This window comes from Conger conger, chromosome 10, assembly GCF_963514075.1.
Source record: "Conger conger chromosome 10, fConCon1.1, whole genome shotgun sequence".
Classification (NCBI taxonomy): domain Eukaryota; kingdom Metazoa; phylum Chordata; class Actinopteri; order Anguilliformes; family Congridae; genus Conger; species Conger conger.
In genome coordinates, this window is record NC_083769.1 from 4,652,501 (window position 1) to 4,672,704 (window position 20,204).

The window sequence follows — 20,204 nt, forward strand, 5'->3', positions numbered from 1 at the left end:
GACTGAATCACTGAATTATATTTTATTATATATACAACAAATTTAATTGAAAAAAATATTGTTTTATCTTAAAGTTGTTTGATAAAAGGACACATTAATACATTAATTTATATATTTAATTCAAAACAAATTTATATACAAATTGTTTTGTTTTTTAAGTGCTTTTGTAATTGACCATCGTAGTGGTGTATGAGATGAATATATGTGTATTTTACATTTGAGCTGTGGATGCCTGTGGAATAATAGGATTAGCGGGTTAATCCAGGAACAGTCAGAAATAGCAGGCTAATGTCCCGGACCCCAGAAGTAAGTCTTCCCTGCCCTGGAGCAGCCGGCACCCCGTTCCCCCCGGCGCTGGAGCACACCCAGCCCAGGGGCCGCAGCTCGGACCTGCCTGCCGTAACGGGAGACACGAAGGCCAAGGCCCCCGCGGCACGACTTCCTCACACGGTCCTCCAGACCGGCTGGGATGGGCCGATGAACACTCGCTCCAGTGCCCGCTCCTCCACTTCCAGTGTGTGGAGTGAACTTGGGCCCTACTTCTCCAGACGCAAAACATCAACTCTGAAGATGCACTAGACTACCTTGGTCTGTGTTCTGGGGTTTTGCTTTATTGTCATTTATATAACCGTCCGCTTCCTTTTCTTGTTTCAGGTAAGTAGTGCTTATTTTTTGGTAGAAATGGGAATACTTGAGAAAGATGGTTAGAAAGTAGGGTTTATGGTCTTGTTTTGTTTAGTGTTCTTATTGCGATAACTGCACTTTTAATCAAAGAACCTCCACTTTGGTGGTTGCTGATGTGGGACTTTGGATGAGCTTCACAAAGTATGTATTTTTGCAAATACTGAAATTATAACCACCTCAGTTTACATTCAAACTTTAAAACAATGGTAACTTCAATTTCCACCGCATAGGAACTGATGGCACTAATGTGTTCCATGTAAGAACATAAGAATTTGCAATGTGTACAGGGCATTCAGCTAATCTGGACACCATGCCCTCCACCATCTCAACACACTCTTCAGGTGCCCCTCTCCGCGGCGCCTTAAGGGATCTACAAAGGACATCCAGCCAATAGCTGAGTGTAAATCATCCCCAGACTCCTCTACAGTCAGTCCTTTGAATCTATCCAATAAATTATCAGATTATAATCAGGAAGGCCCTTAAAGCCTCTTAATATTCTTTCGGTATTGACATCCCTTCCGTTTTCCTTATCTTTTTGCTTTAGCCAGGCATTGTGCCCCTCCCCTGTAGGGTTGGGGTATTCCCCGACTGCTCGCTCAGCATGTTGAATTTCCTCCAAGGTTATGCTGGAACTCATTCTATGCATGGCCTCAGTCAGAACTTTAACCTTGCTCCTTAGTACTCTAAATCTAAGTCCCCCGACTTCAGATTCCTCTTCTGACAAGTAGGGCTGCTCATTATCTCTGAACCACATATTTTTCCTCTTACGGGCGTGCTTACTACCACCTCGATGGCGTGTGCGAGGGGTTAACAATGCATTCCTTCCTAACCCATCCCCCATCAATCTCTCATCAGGGGGGCCTAGGGCCGGGTCCTCGACAACCATGCTGGAGATATATTACAGTTTGCCTCATCCACTGTTCAAATTGACAAAAGCACTTGTGGTCTTTGATAATTAAATGGTTGGTTGGCACACACACACGCCGATTGGCTGCCACGCAAGGTACCAACCAGCTGATCAGGAGCAATTGTGGGTTAGCTGTCTTGCTCAGGGACACTTTGACACACCCAGGGCGGGATCGTACCGGCAACCCTCCGACTGCCTGACAACTGCTCTTAATGTCTGAGCTAATGTAACCCATTTAGTTGCCAATCAGCTTTGCTGATCTGTTGCTGATCATCTGGTCATCTGGATGGCCCATCCCTTTAATTTGAGCCCACTACACTGTACCCATATACACTCAGTGAGAACTTTATTAGGTATTTAGTACTTATTTTTTAGACTTCTACTGCTGTAGCCTATCCACTTAGAGTTATGATGTGTGTTCAGAGATGCTCTTCTGCATGCCACTGTTACATTTTTGTCATTTGGCAGATATATGGGTACAGTGTAGTGGCTCAAATTAAAGGGATGGGCCATCCAGATGATCAGATGATCAGCAACAGATCAGCAAAGCTGTTGTAATGTGTGGTTATTTGTGTTACTGTCACCTTTCTGTCAGCTCTGACCAATCTGGCCATTCTCCTCTGACTTCTCTCATTTACAAGGTGTTTCTGTCTGCAGAACTGCTGCTCACTGGATTTCTTTTTTTGTTTTTTGCATCATTCTTTGCAAACTCTAGAGGTGAGTGTGAGTGAAAATCCAACACACAATTGGCTGATTAGATAATCTCATGAATAAGTAGTATTATATAAATGTTCATAATAAAGTTTTTTTTAAGTGTATTTCAAAGATCTATAGATCTCAAAGACTGTGTTTACGGTGTTGGCAGGGAGTCGGCACAGTTTCATAAGTGCTATTGCCCCAATAACGCCGTTTCATTCTGACGCCTCTGGGGGATGCTCTCACAACCACTGAGTGCTGATTGAAGATCTTGGTTCACTTTTCAATCGTGAGCAGTCGGTAATGCAATGCCAGCTGTGCAACACATGGCGTGGGGTCACTGTTGTTGAATGCATTTTGTTGTGATGGTGTGTCTTTGATTTCAGGTTATCTTTAAACTTTGGGTATATAAGGAGAAAAGTAAAACGGTTTGAGGAGACTTGTGACTATGACCTCCTGCAAGCGCTTCACGTAGAGAAAACATATTGCACCATTGCCATTATTGGCCATTCTGCATAATAAATTACATTCACTTAAACCTGATTCCTCCTCTTAGTGGTTTTAAAGGTACTAGCATGCACGTAGAGCTCAGGATATCGGCTCCTCCTGGTCACTCGTCTTTACACTAGGGTTGTTACAAGATGCACATTGTTTCCTCGTAGGTTACAGAAGCCAGAAGAACGTCCTCATCTGTGGAGACTGACAGCGAAGCATAGAGCAACACTTTAGGAGCTATTGTCCCTCATTTGCAGTCTCCTATATGCCACTGTCTGCACAGAGAAAAGGTTAAAATATTTTCGAGTCAGACTGAGAACTGAGATGACCTTAAGTGAATCCTGTTCCGGCAACACCAGGTAAGACCGCACCTGTTCCTCACACAGATACTCGCACTGTTTGGTGTGTCTGTGGGGATTCTTGCAAGGACTCCACCTGGGCTCTCTGTCCTGTCTGAAATCCACAGGCCCAACCATGGTAGCAGGACTCGCAGGGCCGATTGACTGGTCTCACCCCGCCAGTGAAAGCAGGCTGCGTGTTTCAGCTATGACATCATAACGGAAGAAAACCGTCCGCTTCCATATGATGCTAGGTATGAGATCACCTTTATTTGAATTGAACATTCCACAGAAATGGTTGTATAGTTACAGCTTGCATGTTATGGCCTATGCTATAGCCTATGGCCTATGCTTTAGATTGAAATGTTATGCTATCCGCAGAAGGGAGTGAGAATTTGCAACCCTAAGATCATGGGTGACTACCCTGGCTACAGTATATTGTGTGCCGTCAGTGTTTTTGTATTGTATCTATAATCAAATACCCTGGGCTGGTACATGTGAGGGACTGGAGGTCCCTGCATTGTCTATGATGTCATACAAGTCACCACTAAAATGGCTGCACAACTCGGCTTCAGAACTACAGAGTGAAAAGTAGCAGCAGGTGGACCCTGCATGAGGAGAATGTGTGCTGGTCTGCACTCCTCCGATCTTATATATGACCTGATGAGATACGATATGTGATACTGACCCTTCCAAACTGAGAGGAAAGATGAGATTGGGGAGGGGATGGGTTTATAAAAACCGTCCAAGAGCCATTAATGTTCATATGGCAGGGTTGTCGGATCCAGTCCTGGAAGACTGCTATGTCTGCCGGTTTAACTTGAGTCCTGGACTGCCGCACTGGCTATAGGTGTAATTACAGTCCTGGACGACTGTAATGTCTGTTAGTTTGTGTTTCAACACTTAAGCACTTAATCCACTGATAGGCTAAAGAGTCCACACACCTTGATTCCAATGCCTAAACTCGCTGCTGATTAATATGAAACTACAAAAACCTGGAGAGAGCGGGGCCCTAGGACTCAAGTTTCACTGCCCCCTCTCCCACCCAATCTCAGGTTATTTCCCATCTCGCTGATTCGCTGATAATCTTGATCATTGGCGAGTAACACCTTTCTATTTTGCCTGAGTAATAAATGATTTGACTGGTAAACAGCATGAAGATGTCTGGGTACGGTATGAGAGTGGAGCAGAGCTGGAGATGTCTGGGTAGGGTGAGAGAGTGGAGCAGAGCTGGAGATGTCTGGGTAGGGTGAGAGAGTGGAGCAGAGCTGGAGATGTCTGGGTAGGGTCTGAGAGTGGAGCAGAGCTGGAGATGTCTGGGTAGGGTGAGAGAGTGGAGCAGAGCTGGAGATGTCTGGGTAGGGTCTGAGAGTGGAGCAGAGCTGGAGATGTCTGGGTAGGGTGAGAGAGTGGAGCAGAGCTGGGGATGTCTGGGTAGGGTGAGAGAGTGGAGCAGAGCTGGGGATGTCTGGGTAGGGTGAGAGAGTGGAGCAGAGCTGGGGATGTCTGGGTAGGGTGAGAGAGTGGAGCAGAGCTGGAGATGTCTGGGTAGGGTGAGAGAGTGGAGCAGAGCTGGAGATGTCTGGGTAGGGTGAGAGAGTGGAGCAGAGCTGGAGATGTCTGGGTAGGGTGAGAGAGTGGAGCAGAGCTGGAGATGTCTGGGTAGGGTGAGAGAGTGGAGCAGAGCTGGAGATGTCTGGGTAGGGTCTGAGAGTGGAGCAGAGCTGGAGATGTCTGGGTAGGGTGAGAGAGTGGAGCAGAGCTGGAGATGTCTGGGTAGGGTGAGAGAGTGGAGCAGAGCTGGAGATGTCTGGGTAGGGTGAGAGAGTGGAGCAGAGCTGGGGATGTCTGGGTAGGGTGAGAGAGTGGAGCGGAGCTGGGGATGTCTGGGTAGGGTGAGAGAGTGGAGCGGAGCTGGGGATGTCTGGGTAGGGTGAGAGAGTGGAGCAGAGCTGGGGATGTCTGGGTAGGGTCTGAGAGTGGAGCGGAGCTGCGGTTGAGGTCTGGCCTGCCCTACAGGGCGGAGCAGAGTGCCCAGGCCCAAGTACACGGTGGTGGGGGAGACGCTGCGCCACGTCATCCCCAGTCACCTGCAGTGCTCCGTGGCCTGCGGGGGGCGCTCCTGCAAATACGAGGACCCGTCGCGCTGGGATGAGGACATGCAGGCCGTCCAAGGACTTTACTCCTCCTGGTAACCCCCGCCCCGCCTGCCTGCAGACACACGAGTGACAGCTGGGACTCATTTTAAATAGGGGCGCAGTGAGATCTTAGAGGCTTGTAGTCAGACGTCATACAACAGGGAGCGCCTCAGTTGGTACAAACTGTTGCTGAAATTGCCACAACAGTATTCGACTTTGGTGTCATTTAAATGTACAGGTAAATATAACACTTTGAAATTAAAATTAGAGGCTGTTCAAAAATGCATAAAGCCAAGTCCAAATAGTAAAAGCTGTTCTAGTCCGTTTGAAATCGCTAAAAATGTTCCTGTTTACCCTTGTTCTATGGGTAGTGACAATCTAGTCTGTAACACTGCAAACCACCCTTCCTTCTGTACAGGTACTGAATGTGATTTCAAAGTGACTTCAAATATAATTTGTTTCAATCTATGAAATGAGTATCAGTCCAGCTGCACAAAAGTACATATTTTCTCTACTAATAAAACCACTGTGATATTCGATCTGCCTTAGACCATGTGCATGTATGACGTTCTTGTTTCATCAATCGCTGTAACTGCAGGCAAACCCGAAAATAAGGTGGCTACGATTGTAGTACAGGTTGCCATGGTAACTGAAACTGAAAAACCAATGTTTGTGAATGGGAAAACACTCAAAAGTGCAGCGTCAACCCCTGTTGCCATGGAAGCACTGACAGTGGCATTTATCTATCAGCCCTACTTGATGGTGAGACACAGGTGCTACTGAATAAAAGTGTGGGTATCCTCCTCATTCCAGGATTACAGATGAACTGCTGGCGATGGCAAGGCCCTCAACAGAAATCATTGAAAAATATAACATCATTGAGCAATTTCAGAGGTAAAAGTACATTGTTTCAAATTAGGATTTTATTTATTTATTCATTTGATTAAATTTTTTACTTCTCCTTGATTTTCTCTGGTGGCGGCACGGATGGTGCAGTGGGTAGCACTGCCGCCTCACAGCAAGGAGGTCCTGGGTTCGAATTCCCGTCGGCCGGGGCCTCTCTGTGCGGAGTTTGCATGTTCTCCCCGTGTTTGCATGGGTTTCCTCCGGGTACTCCGGTTTCCTCCCACAGTCCAAAGACATGCAGGTTAGGCTGATTGGAGAGTCTAAATTGCCCGTAGGTATGAGTGTGTGAGTGAAAGGTGTGTGTGCCCTGCGATGGACTGGCGACCTGTCCAGGGTGTATTCCTGCCTTTCGCCCAATGTATGCTGGGATAGGCTCCAGCCCCCCTGCGACCCTGTTCAGGATAAGCGGGTTAAGATAATGGATGGATGGATGATTTTCTCTGTGCTCTGTCCATGTCTGCATTACAACTGCACTGATTCCAATCTCTGTGATCTGGATCTCTATGTGCTCTGACTCTCCTGTGCTGTGACTCTCTCTGTGCTGTGACTCTCTGTCCCTAAAATGGGCTCCACATGACTACAGTCGATGACACAATCCGCTCAGCACATCTCATGCCAGTTAATCATGAATCCATTATATGGATTCTGCTGGATATAGCATGTTTAATTCCCTAGTTGTTGAACCAATCAGGTGAGAGAAACCTCACATGGAAGGTTATCCAAAAACAGAGGGATGGTTTTCTCAAAATCAAGAGGCAAATTTGCACACAGATGTTTTAACAAAGATGCTCAGGAGAAACAGCAGATGGTTCAATCTGCACTATTGTTCTATTAATGAATGCGGTTAAATTAAATGGCCAAATGTTTTAAGCTAATGAATCCATACAGTATTTTATTGAGTGTGAATAAATAATAAATGGAATAACTTTAACACCTGGATGAATTCTGAGATTCCACTCCCATTAAGTGCCAAAGGCCTGCTGTCAGTGAGCATAAAATCACAAAACGAAGTATCTGACAGTTGTTTTTTTGCTGGCTTTTTGACAGGTTTGGTATAAAGACCGTGATCAACCTGCAGCACCCAGGAGAGCACGCCAGTTGTGGCAATGAGCTGGAGCCAGAGAGCGGCTTCACCTACCGCCCTGAAGCTTTTATGGACGCAGGCAGTGAGCGACAGGCCCGTCTCATTGGCCCATTCCCGCTAGCTGTTCAGCTAATGGCCCTCTGCCAAGTCGCCAGGCAGAAAAAACAAATTGCTTCCTACCTGAGCCATGAATAAACAGAGCAGACCGCATGCAATAAACCACAGCAAGCAAGGTGCCATATCCAGTATGAGGCAGGTAGAATTAGGCGACATATTAGATTAAATGCATAAAACTGCAGATAAGATTTGCAAGCGCAGATGATGGGCTACAGTGCCACGTGAAAAATCAATATAATAATAATTCTTATTATAATAATAATTTCAAATTAATTAAAAAACTGAAATGAATGTCATTAAAATGCATTTTGCTTAATTAAAACCCCTGAAAGTACATTTAGGCCTACTGTCGGCACGTGGCATCAACGTCAGTCCGTTGAGCGCTTTACAGTGGCATGCCAGGAGATTCTGCACATTCAGAAAGTGTGCTGCTGACGGAAGAAGATTGGGAGACGCTGGCCCACAGCACGTTTTTATTTATTTACGGAGTCTACCAGGTTCTTATTCGGTTTCAGTGATCTGGCTTTGTCTTGCACATTTATTTAAAAGACTGTATCGTATTGGTTGATTGCTTTCATCCCTCAATTCAGTTATTTTACCCCCAGGTGTCTTGTGCACTTAGGAATGTGAATTTGTCTTTTGGAAAGTAACGGCTGCAGATTGTGCTCTCTCCCGCTCCAGTCTACTATTACAACTACGGGTGGAAGGACTACGGTGTGGCTTCCCTAACCACCGTGCTGGACATGGTGAAGGTGATGTCGTTCGCTGTCCAGGAGGGCAACGTTGCTGTTCACTGTCATGCTGGGCTTGGGAGGACAGGTGAAACAGAAATTAACCTGTGATTTTCTTATATGAACACTGAACAAGATTTTAAGTTGTCCATACGCTCCTATCTGTAGTAATCTCAAACATTATAACACTTTTTAATCAAAAGACATTTACAATTGTTTTTGGAAATGAAGCTGTAAAAAATGCAAATTCTGGCTGCATGACTAGAGGACCTTGGTCAAATACGTAATTGTTGGATTCAAATACTTTTCTACGCTTTACTGAGCTTGTCTGGTGTATTGTAACCTATAAAACACTCTCAAAAAGTGCAAACCCTGCCTTTTGGTCCTCTTGGATAGCTCAGTTGCACCAGGCAAGATCAATCGAGCCGAGAAAAGGACTTGAATCCATAATAATTACATATTTGACCCTGGTCTGATGCCTTGGCTATTGGCATTGTTCTAGTTTATGGAACTACTATTTTATTATCAATTGGTAATTACTAGTTTTGCTAATTAAATGGTAAATGGCTGGCATTTATATAGCGCCTTTATCCAAAGCACTGTACAATTGATGCTTCTCATTCACCCATTCATACACACACTCACGGCGGTTGGCTGCCATGCAAGGCACCAACCAGCTCGTCAGGACCATTTAGGGGTTAGGTGTCTTGCTCAGGGACACTTCAACACAGCCCAGGAGGGGGATTGAACCGGCAACCCTCCGACTGCTAGACAACTGCTCTTACCTCCTGAGCCAATGTTGCCCCATAATATTATTGTATCTTGTCTCCTGTCTCTTTCACAGGTGTTTTGTTGGCCTGTTACTTAGTTTTTACCACGAACATGAACGCTGACCAGGCGATCGTGTTCGTGCGAGCGAAGAGGCCCAACTCCATCCAGACCAGGGGCCAGCTCCTCTGCGTGCGGCAGTTCGCCCAGTTCCTGGTCCCACTCCGAAGCGTCTTCTCCCGCTCGGAGCCCGCGGCCCCCGCCATCACCCTGTCCCAGTTCCTGATCCGGCAGCAGCACCTCCTGCACGGGCTGGAGGCTCGCCGCCTCAGACACACCCCCAAAATCGTGCAGCTGGTCTGCCAGCTTCTGCTGGACATCGCCGAGAAGCGGCAGGTGGTGCAGGAGGAGGTTCTGGACGTGATGGAGCCGGCGGCCGAGGACAAGGCCGGGGCGTCGCCCCTCGCCGCGCGCCGGCGCTACAGGGAGGCAGTGGGGCGGGGCCTGGTCTCCCCCCAGCGCAGTCTCCCCGGCCCGGCCACCGTGCCGCTGCGCAAGGCCGAGCCGCTGCTGTTCTACGTGCGCCGGAGCCTCAGCTACAGCGACTCCGACCACGGGCGGCCCCGGGGCCCGCTGGGCGCCCCAGACACCCCGGACACCGCCGGGGCCCGGGCGCTGAAGAGGCTGTGCGTGTCGCACCACGACCTGAGGGACGGCGACCCGCCCGCGTCCCCGAGAGCCGGACCGGAGCCCGCGTCCTCCGCCGACTCGCTGCCGGACTCCAGCGTCTCGGTCTGGGACCACGTGCCGTCGCCCCGAGCCGCAGGCGGGCTGAAGGACCGGGCAGGCGGGGGGTCGTCCCCCGGTGGGCGGGGCGGGGGCCAGGAAGAGGCCCGGGCCTCCGACGTGCCCTTCATCCTGATCCAGACCGAGCTGACGCTGGAGGCTCGGAGGCTGCTGGTGTCCCAAGCCCTGGCGGTGGACCTGGAGCAGGACGGGGAGGAGGAGCAGAGACAGAGAGTCTCCGGCTGGCAGGTACTCAAAGTGCAGAGTGCCACCTTTAATTTGAGGTATTTACATCCATATTGGGCGATCCATGAAGGAATTGTCTGCAGGAACTGCACATCTTTTTTTACACAGTCCCTCCATTTTAGGGGACCAAAAGTAATTGGACAATTGGCCTCTCAGCTGTTCGTTTCATGGTTTCATTACAAATCCAATGTGCTGGAGGCAGAAGAACAGCAATCGTACCACTTTCCAAATACTTACAGACTTATGTGCATGTGTGAATCCCTCTGGAATCTTGCATACCTGCATGTCTTCACATACAGTACCTGTCTGCTCCTGTGAATACACACATCTGTATGCAGCACCCAGACCTAGGTCAAATTATTTTCTAAACTTTACTGAACTTGTCGGGTGTATCAGAACCAATGAAATACGCGAAATCGAGCACATGAAAGTATTTGAATCCAAGATAATTATGTATTTGATCCAGGTCTGGCAGCATCTGCACAAAACCCTTCATAGAAGAGTATGCACCCTGTGCATCCTAATGGAGCTCTTAATTATACTGCACAGCGTTAATAGCTATTGCATCATTTGTGCTTTTCGTAAAATGTAAAAACCATACAAGACCCAACTAACTATAAAGAGCCATTAGGGTTACATTTATTTGGCACCAACCTGAGGTTTTTATGTACGAAGATCTAATATCAGTTCTGAGCTAAAGAGGTCAGGGAAATTGTTGCCAGCGTTTGCCAGCCCAGTACATACCAAACTATGGTATAAAAGTAGATTGGGGTGTGGCATACTCCTGTAACAGGAAATACACACGAGTAGATTTGGGAACTTGTTCAACTGAAACAGTGTTGTGATGATGTGGGTCTGTATTACATATTGTTGTTTTTTAAGACATCGGGCCAAGACATTCCAAGGAATTTCACTGCATTAGATAAAATATCACTTGACTTGAATTTAAGCAAGTAATAACCTGGAAAGCAGTGATATTATGTAAACTGCTTTTGAGACAGGGGCGCACAGCAAGGGCCGATCCTCTTTAGGATTTTGTGCCAACTTCTGCTCTTCATTGTTTTATTCCCTAAATAATGTCTGGACCAGACATTTGTATATGCACCTGCTGCAGACTGCAAGTGTGTCCTAAAGATGTTACTGTGCTCAAGTACAGGAGTGAACCTGCATCATTTCTAGAGCTGGCAGAAAAATGAATGAAGGTAATCGGTTGGAATAAAAACCAGCTCGCAGACAGGCCCTCCAGGACCGGAGTTGTGCACCCCTGTTGTTGTGCGGTATATATAAAGAGTTTAGCAGCTCCAGCCTCACTGTGCCGGTCTTGGGGCTCTCAGACGGAGCTGAACACCGGGGCCGCGGTGTGGGACAGCCTGTGTGCGGAGCGGGACCCCTTCGTCCTCTCTGGCCTCATGTGGTCCTGGCTGGAGCAGCTGAAGGAGCCTGTCCTAAACCTACGGGACATCCAGGCTCTGGAGGACCAAGAGCCTGACGCCAGCAGGGTCCTCAACACACTGGAGAAGGTCAGAGCTTTTTGTTAACGACTGTACATATTTCACCTCATTCTTAAGCGGAGAATGAAATGTGTCATATAAAGGAAACCATCTTACATACCTAACCTTATAATCTTAGCGCGTCAATTCATGACATTGAACATTGACAAAGTTATTCATGGGCAATTCCACGATGTTACAACTGCTGGATATTTGGGTGAATCCCGCCTTCTGGTCCTCTTGGTTGGCTCACCAGGCGAGATTGATTTTGTACAGAAAATAATTTGAATCCAAAACAACTATTTGACTCCGGTCTGCTTATTATTCATTCCCAGCATCGCTGATCTGACTGACACAGAGCTAACGACTGTGTTAAGAGCAATAACACGAGATTTGGTTTTAAAATGGATACTTCTGATTCTGCTCTTGTAACGTTTGTGGTCCAACTCACTAACCCTTTCCATAATGTGAATGCTTCAATGAAACAGTACTTACACTGACAGTGATGTCATGATGCACCAACAGGACAGTCTCCTTTGTTACACAGTGTACTGATTATCCAGAGTTTTCTCACGTTCTGCAGGGCCCTCAGCAGACTCTGACATGCATCCTGGACTGTGCAGCACAAGTGATGAAGCCGTCGGTGGAGTCTGCTTTCCTTAATCGAATCATAAAGGCGTTCACCAAGGTGGGCACAACTGCACAACTCATCAGAGTTACTGAATCAGTGCACAGCGGAATATCTCTGCTTAAGCACAGAGTTACTGAATCAGTGCACAGCGGAATATCTCTGCTTAAGCTCAGAGTTACTGAATCAGTGCTCAGAGTTACTGAATCAGTGCACAGAGTTACTGAATCAGTGCACAGTGTTACTGAATCAGTGCACAGTGGAATATCTCTGCTTAAGCTCAGAGTTACTGAATCAGTGCACAGAGTTACTGAATCAGTGCACAGAGTTACTGAATCAGTGCACAGCGGAATATCTCTGCTTAAGCTCAGAGTTACTGAATCAGTGCACAGAGTTACTGAATCAGTGCACAGTGGAATATCTCTGCTTAAGCTCAGAGTTACTGAATCAGTGCACAGAGTTACTGAATCAGTGCACAGAGTTACTGAATCAGTGCACATCGGAATATCTCTGCTTAAGCTCAGAGTTACTGAATCAGTGCACAGAGTTACTGAATCAGTGCACAGAGTTACTGAATCAGTGCACAGTGGAATATCTCTGCTTAAGCTCAGAGTTACTGAATCAGTGCACAGAGTTACTGAATCAGTGCACAGCGGAATATCTCTGCTTAAGCTCAGAGTTACTGAATCAGTGCACAGAGTTACTGAATCAGTGCACAGAGTTACTGAATCAGTGCACAGTGGCATATCTCTGCTTAAGCTCAGAGTTACTGAATCAGTGCACAGAGTTACTGAATCAGTGCACAGCGGAATATCTCTGCTTAAGCTCAGAGTTACTGAATCAGTGCACAGAGTTACTGAATCAGTGCACAGTGGCATATCTCTGCTTAAGCTCAGAGTTACTGAATCAGTGCACAGAGTTACTGAATCAGTGCACAGTGGAATATCTCTGCTTAAGCTCAGAGTTACTGAATCAGTGCACAGAGTTACTGAATCAGTGCACAGAGTTACTGAATCAGTGCACAGTGGCATATCTCTGCTTAAGCTCAGAGTTACTGAATCAGTGCACAGAGTTACTGAATCAGTGCACATCGGAATATCTCTGCTTAAGCTCAGAGTTACTGAATCAGTGCACAGAGTTACTGAATCAGTGCACAGAGTTACTGAATCAGTGCACAGAGTTACTGAATCAGTGCACAGAGTTACTGAATCAGTGCACATCGGAATATCTCTGCTTAAGCTCAGAGTTACTGAATCAGTGCACAGAGTTACTGAATCAGTGCACAGAGTTACTGAATCAGTGCACAGAGTTACTGAATCAGTGCACAGCGGAATATCTCTGCTTAAGCTCAGAGTTACTGAATCAGTGCACAGAGTTACTGAATCAGTGCACAGTGGAATATCTCTGCTTAAGCTCAGAGTTACTGAATCAGTGCACAGAGTTACTGAATCAGTGCACAGAGTTACTGAATCAGTGCACATCGGAATATCTCTGCTTAAGCTCAGAGTTACTGAATCAGTGCACAGAGTTACTGAATCAGTGCACAGAGTTACTGAATCAGTGCACAGTGGAATATCTCTGCTTAAGCTCAGAGTTACTGAATCAGTGCACAGAGTTACTGAATCAGTGCACAGCGGAATATCTCTGCTTAAGCTCAGAGTTACTGAATCAGTGCACAGAGTTACTGAATCAGTGCACAGAGTTACTGAATCAGTGCACAGTGGCATATCTCTGCTTAAGCTCAGAGTTACTGAATCAGTGCACAGAGTTACTGAATCAGTGCACAGCGGAATATCTCTGCTTAAGCTCAGAGTTACTGAATCAGTGCACAGAGTTACTGAATCAGTGCACAGTGGCATATCTCTGCTTAAGCTCAGAGTTACTGAATCAGTGCACAGAGTTACTGAATCAGTGCACAGTGGAATATCTCTGCTTAAGCTCAGAGTTACTGAATCAGTGCACAGAGTTACTGAATCAGTGCACAGAGTTACTGAATCAGTGCACAGTGGCATATCTCTGCTTAAGCTCAGAGTTACTGAATCAGTGCACAGAGTTACTGAATCAGTGCACATCGGAATATCTCTGCTTAAGCTCAGAGTTACTGAATCAGTGCACAGAGTTACTGAATCAGTGCACAGAGTTACTGAATCAGTGCACAGAGTTACTGAATCAGTGCACAGAGTTACTGAATCAGTGCACATCGGAATATCTCTGCTTAAGCTCAGAGTTACTGAATCAGTGCACAGTGGCATATCTCTGCTTAAGCTCAGTTACTACATTTAATGCCCGTCCATACGTCTACGCTCAAGTGCACAGTTCCTAAAGCTTGTGGCCCTAAGGAAGGTTCCAGACCTGGGTCGAATTTTTGCCTTCCGGCACCGAACTTTCCCTTCATAAATACTCTCAAAAAGGATATAATATCCAAAACACCTTGTGGTACTTTTAACATGTTTTGTATCAAAGTTACATATACTGCACTTAACTAAGAATGGAGATGTGGTAAAACAATTACACGTTATGTGTACCGGTAGATTTTCTGCACGCTGGATAATAATGAAATCCTCCATTTTGTACCTTTTGGTTATTAACATGTGTAATTGACAATTTGCAGGGATATGCAAGACTTCATATTTGCAGGCATCTAAAAAGTTAAAAGAATGTCCCAGGTCTGGTTGGTGAACCATATTGAAAATACACTCGGTGATCACTTTATTAGGTATACTCTATTAGACTTACTCTATTTGACTTTTAGACAAACAGCAACAAATACGCTCAAACTACAACACTGTTTATCCCACCCCTTCTCTGTGAATGCGCTGACGTTGGACGTTTTTCAATGACAGGAAGTGATTTACTACTGGTCTTGTAGCAATGTTTTTAACACAAAAATATGTGTTAAGTAGCTGTACCCTAATTTACCTAACAATAGAAAAGCATTTGTTGAGAGTCTTAAATATAAAGCCTTCTGTATGTTTGGATGCTTTCTCTTGAACTAGATGAAAGCCGGAGGGTCCGAACAGGGGAGGTTCATGTATAAGACCATGAGAAGGATCCTGACCGCAGTCCTGCGTGAGATCAAGGAGGTGAAAGCAACCGTTCTCTGACCTGTCTCCCACAGACTGTCTCAAACGGTCCGGCCACTCTGTCTGCGCTGCAGCATATTTATTTTTGTGCTCAGGATATTGTTTATGATTGATGTGTTCTGTGCAAAAAGAGGGTGCAAGCCCAGTGACTCAGGAGGTGCTAGCTGACCTCGGCCAGGTCAGTAAATAGAAAGCGAAATCCACACCTGCGCCAAAATATCATTACTAACCATTAATAAACATTTCAGCACAGTGTCTTCATCAGAGTGGTGAAATGATGGTCAATTGTTAGGAATTAAATATTTTGGAGCATAGTGCGCAGCCTTTTCTCATTCTTCTTGATTAATGTGTCCGAAAATTTTTCCTTAAAATTATGCCAAAAATATATGTGCCATATTTGTGTGCCATGATCGTCTGTTGACAATCATTTATAAATTTACATGTATAGTATAATTTAAATGATTTGTCTATGTAGGTGTACAGTGTCTTTGTTGCACACTATTTATTCTGTGTTTGCTTTATTGACACATTTATTGACACGTATGTAATTAAAAGTTAAGATTTTACACTGAATTACTCTGCAGGGATATTACATTTTTGAGCCGCACAATAGAAGATGTAAGATTGTTCATACCTATTCATCCCTTCACGTTTAGGTACCCAGTACGCATGCCCTGGTGCCAAAAAGCCCCGTAGTCAACCTCCATGAACTGGCCTCTCGCAGCATGGAGCAGCTCCCGTAGGAATCCAGGGAAGCAGGAGGCAGACTGCACTGGCTGTAGGAACACACCCTGAGCGAGTGAACACACCCTGAGCGAGTGAACACACCCTGAGCGAGTGAACACACCCTGAGCGAGTGAACACACCCTGAGCGAGCGAGTGAACACGCCCTGAGCGAGTGAACACACCCTGAGCGAGTGAACACACACCCTGAGCGAGTGAACGGGCCCTGAGTGAGTGAACACACCCTGAGTGAGTGAACACACCCTGAGCGAGTGAACACACCCTGAGCGAGTGAACACACCCTGAGCGAGCGAGTGAACACGCCCTGAGCGAGTGAACACACCCTGAGCGAGTGAACACACACCCTGAGCGAGTGAACGGGCCCTGAGTGAGTGAACACACCCTGAGTGAGTGAACACACCCTGAGCGAGTGAACACACCCTGAGCGAGCGAGTGAACACACTCTGAGCGAGTGAACACACCCTGAGGGAGTGAACGGGCCCTGAGGGAGTGAACACACCCTGAGCGAGTGAACACACCCTGAGCGAGTGAACACACCCTGAGCGAGTGAACGGGCCCTGAGCGAGTGAACACACCCTGAGCGAGTGAACACACCCTGAGCGAGTGAACACGCCCTGAGCGAGTGAACACACCCTGAGCGAGTGAACGGGCCCTGAGCGAGTGAACACACCCTGAGCGAGTGAACACGCCCTGAGCGAGTGAACGGGCCCTGAGCGAGTGAACACACCCTGAGCGAGTGAACACACCCTGAGCGAGTGAACGGGCCCTGAGCGAGTGAACACACACCCTGAGCGAGTGAACACACACCCTGAGCGAGTGAACGGGCCCTGAGCGAGTGAACACGCCCTGAGTGAGTGAACACGCCCTGAACGAGTGAACACGCCCTGAGCGAGTGAACACACCCTGAGCGAGTGAACACACCCTGAGCGAGTGAACACACCCTGAGCGAATGAACACACACCCTGAGCGAGTGAACACACTCTGAGCGAGTGAACACACCCTGAGTGAGTGAACACGCCCTGAGCGAGTGAACGGGCCCTGAGCGAGTGAACACACCCTGAGCGAGTGAACACACCCTGAGTGAGTGAACACACCCTGAGCGAGTGAACGGGCCCTGAGCGAGTGAACACACCCTGAGCGAGTGAACGGGCCCTGAGCGAGTGAACACACCCTGAGCGAGCGAACACACCCTGAGCGAGTGAACACACCCTGAGCGAGCGAACACACCCTGAGCGAGTGAACACACCCTGAGCGAGTGAACACACCCTGAGCGAGCGAGTGAACACACCCTGAGCGAGTGAACACACCCTGAGCGAGCGAGTGAACACACCCTGAGGGAGTGAACACACCCTGAGCGAGCGAGTGAACACACTCTGAGCGAGCGAGTGAACACACCCTGAGCGAGCGAGTGAACACACTCTGAGCGAGCGAGTGAACACACCCTGAGGGAGTGAACACACCCTGAGCGAGCGAGTGAACACACTCTGAGCGAGCGAGTGAACACACCCTGAGCGAGTGAACACGCCCTGAGCGAGCGAGTGAACACACTCTGAGCGAGCGAGTGAACACACCCTGAGCGAGCGAGTGAACACACTCTGAGCGAGCGAGTGAACACACCCTGAGCGAGTGAACACACCCTGAGCGAGCGAGTGAACACACTCTGAGCGAGCGAGTGAACACACCCTGAGCGAGTGAACACGCCCTGAGCGAGTGAACGGGCCCTGAGCGAGTGAACACACCCTGAGCGAGTGAACACACCCTGAGCGAGTGAACGGGCCCTGAGCGAGTGAACACACCCTGAGCGAGTGAACGGGCCCTGAGCGAGTGAACACACCCTGAGCGAGTGAACACGCCCTGAGCGAGTGAACACACCCTGAGCGAGTGAACACGCCCTGAGCGAGTGAACGGGCCCTGAGCGAGTGAACACACCCTGAGCGAGTGAACACACCCTGAGCGAGTGAACACACCCTGAGCGAGTGAACACGCCCTGAGCGAGTGAACACGCCCTGAGCGAGTGAACACGCCCTGAGCGAGTGAACGGGCCTTGAGCGAGTGAACACGCCCTGAGCGAGTGAACGGGCCCTGAGCGAGGCCCGGCACTTCTCCGTCATTCCTGAGGATCATTCCAGAATTTCCGCTGCAGCTCACTTCTGCCACTGCAAGAGAAAACTCTACCGCTTCTGAGCTTAATACTATAGTATGTACCACACAGTTGTGCACCAGGGATACAAACACAAATAAGTTAACGTGGCTGGTTGTGCAAAGGCCCTTTCATTTCAGAGAAGTTATTGGAATTTATCAGACCTGGGTCAAATATGTAAATAATAAAATCATTATTTTTGATTCATATACATTGATTTACTGAGCGTTTCTGGTGTACTGAAATATAAACCACTTACTCCACTCAGCTCCTTCTCTAAGCAATGGTCCTGTCCCGCCTGGACTACTGCAACCCTTAGCTGGCTGGCCTTCCAGCATCCGCCATCAGACCCTGACAACTGACCCTGAAGGCTGTGGCTCGTCTGGTCTTCAACATCCCCACTCTCACGTCACCCCCCTGCTCAGCAACCTCCACTGACTGCCTGTGATGGCAAATTTAAAACATCGGTGCTTGCATACCAGGCAGTTAACAGACCAGTCCCAGCACATACCCAAAAGCTCATCAGACCCTACATGCCAGCCAGACCCCTCCGTTCCACTACCTGTGGACGCCTGGCACCTCCCCCTTGTCACACCTGCACTTCACGGTCACGACTGCTGTCTGCTCTGGCCCCACGGCGGTGGAATGACCTCCTGTGGACGTCAGAACAGCAGTCTTTCACTACTCTCAAGCACAGACTGCACCTTTCCCTCCCTGCCTCCGTCATAATTAGCCTTGCACGCTATGTGTATGCTATAGGTAATAACTGCACTTGTGTATAATTGTTTTAGTATTCTGGGTATTCTAGCTGCCAACCGCAGTATTGCTACTTGTAAAGTTATCTGATTATTCTTCAAGGCTAAAAGTTTTATCTATGTGATCACTCTATAACTGTACTTCCCACTAGGGTCTTCAGCACACCGGTCCCTGGTTCTAATTTGCACTATATTGTACGTCGGTCTAGATAAGAGTGTCTGCTAAATGACTATAATGTAATGTAATGGTCTTCTTGGTTGACTTGACTGCACCAGGCAAGATCAATTGAGCACAGAAAAGTATTTGAATCCGAAACAATTCTGTAATTGACCCAGGTTGGGAACTTGTTGGTAAATTATCATGGGAGAAACATCAGCTGTTCCGGCCACAACTCCTTGAGGAGGTGCAGCAACTGCCAGGTTCTGCATTGGTAACATCAAGTGAACTTCAGCGAACTGAACTTAAAATGAAACTTAGCGCACCAAGTATCTTTGCTGAGATGACATCTCACTCAGTGATCTGTGCTGGATAGTGTACTACTAGGAAGAAATCATATTGGGTTATGAATATGAAACATTATTACCGTGTCCTGAGGCTGCATGCTGACGACACTATGCATAAGGCGAGTGTTCACCAGTGCAAAAGAAAAAAGATGACATCGCTGTGACCCAAAAATCTGGCCTTCTCAATCATCAAACTGAAATTTTATACTGCACAGTGTGTAACTTTTTGATGTACTATAAACTCATTTTCATGTCCCCTTCAGCAAGGCCCACCTTGTAGCCAGAAGAACCCCAAGCACACGGACAGATAGCATTCAGTTTTTTAGCCAATCGGAGCCTTAAAGACAGTCACTAAAACAGCCTGTTCTTGGTAAAACTCATGGACATGTAAACTGGACATTGTTTTTTGGTACTTGAAACCACACCTACATCTTGGATGGACAAGGATAAAATACATTTGAGAATGATCTACGAATGGTATGCATCTCAAAAGAAAAGGTTTGCATCAATGTCTGTTGTTCTTGAAAGGCTATAGCAGAAGACGGCCATTTTTCATGTTCAGACTTTTTTGGGGGTATTTGCAACCGCCATTTTATGGGTGCAAAAGTAATTGCACAGCTGATTAGTGGCCAGCTGTGTGTCTTCTCATCATTAGTCCTTGCACAAGAATGCTATAGTTGATTCTATGTGTGAAATTTGCTTTTGGTCAGATACCCTGAGATCATTCAGGACAAAACTCAGCACAGTATAACAAGCTAGTGTGGGTTAAACCGCTTGCCTTGTTCCAAAATTTTAACATGCCTTTTCTTCTATAGAGTTTCACATTTTCTGTTGAACTTTCATGGAGAATGTGCCTTATGTGTTCTGAATTGGCTGGGTTGGGTGCTTGCTGACAACACAACATGGCTGTAACCAAATTTAGTCTTTTAAATATGTACAGTATGTATTAATATGCACTGTGAGC

General features: G+C 47.2%; 1 protein-coding gene across 1 annotated transcript; it reads left to right on the forward strand.

Moving 5' to 3' along the window:
* Positions 1-3,304: 3,304 nt before the first annotated feature.
* On the forward strand, positions 3,305-15,627 carry LOC133138603 (protein tyrosine phosphatase domain-containing protein 1-like). Its single transcript, XM_061257503.1, has 9 exons — positions 3,305-3,374; positions 5,140-5,311; positions 6,072-6,152; positions 7,212-7,330; positions 8,047-8,184; positions 8,941-9,899; positions 11,231-11,416; positions 11,970-12,074; positions 15,011-15,627. Exons 1-9 carry the CDS (start codon positions 3,365-3,367, stop codon positions 15,116-15,118), a joined length of 1,878 nt encoding a protein of 625 aa, XP_061113487.1. The 5' UTR covers positions 3,305-3,364; the 3' UTR covers positions 15,119-15,627.
* The last annotated feature ends 4,577 nt before the right edge of the window (positions 15,628-20,204 follow it).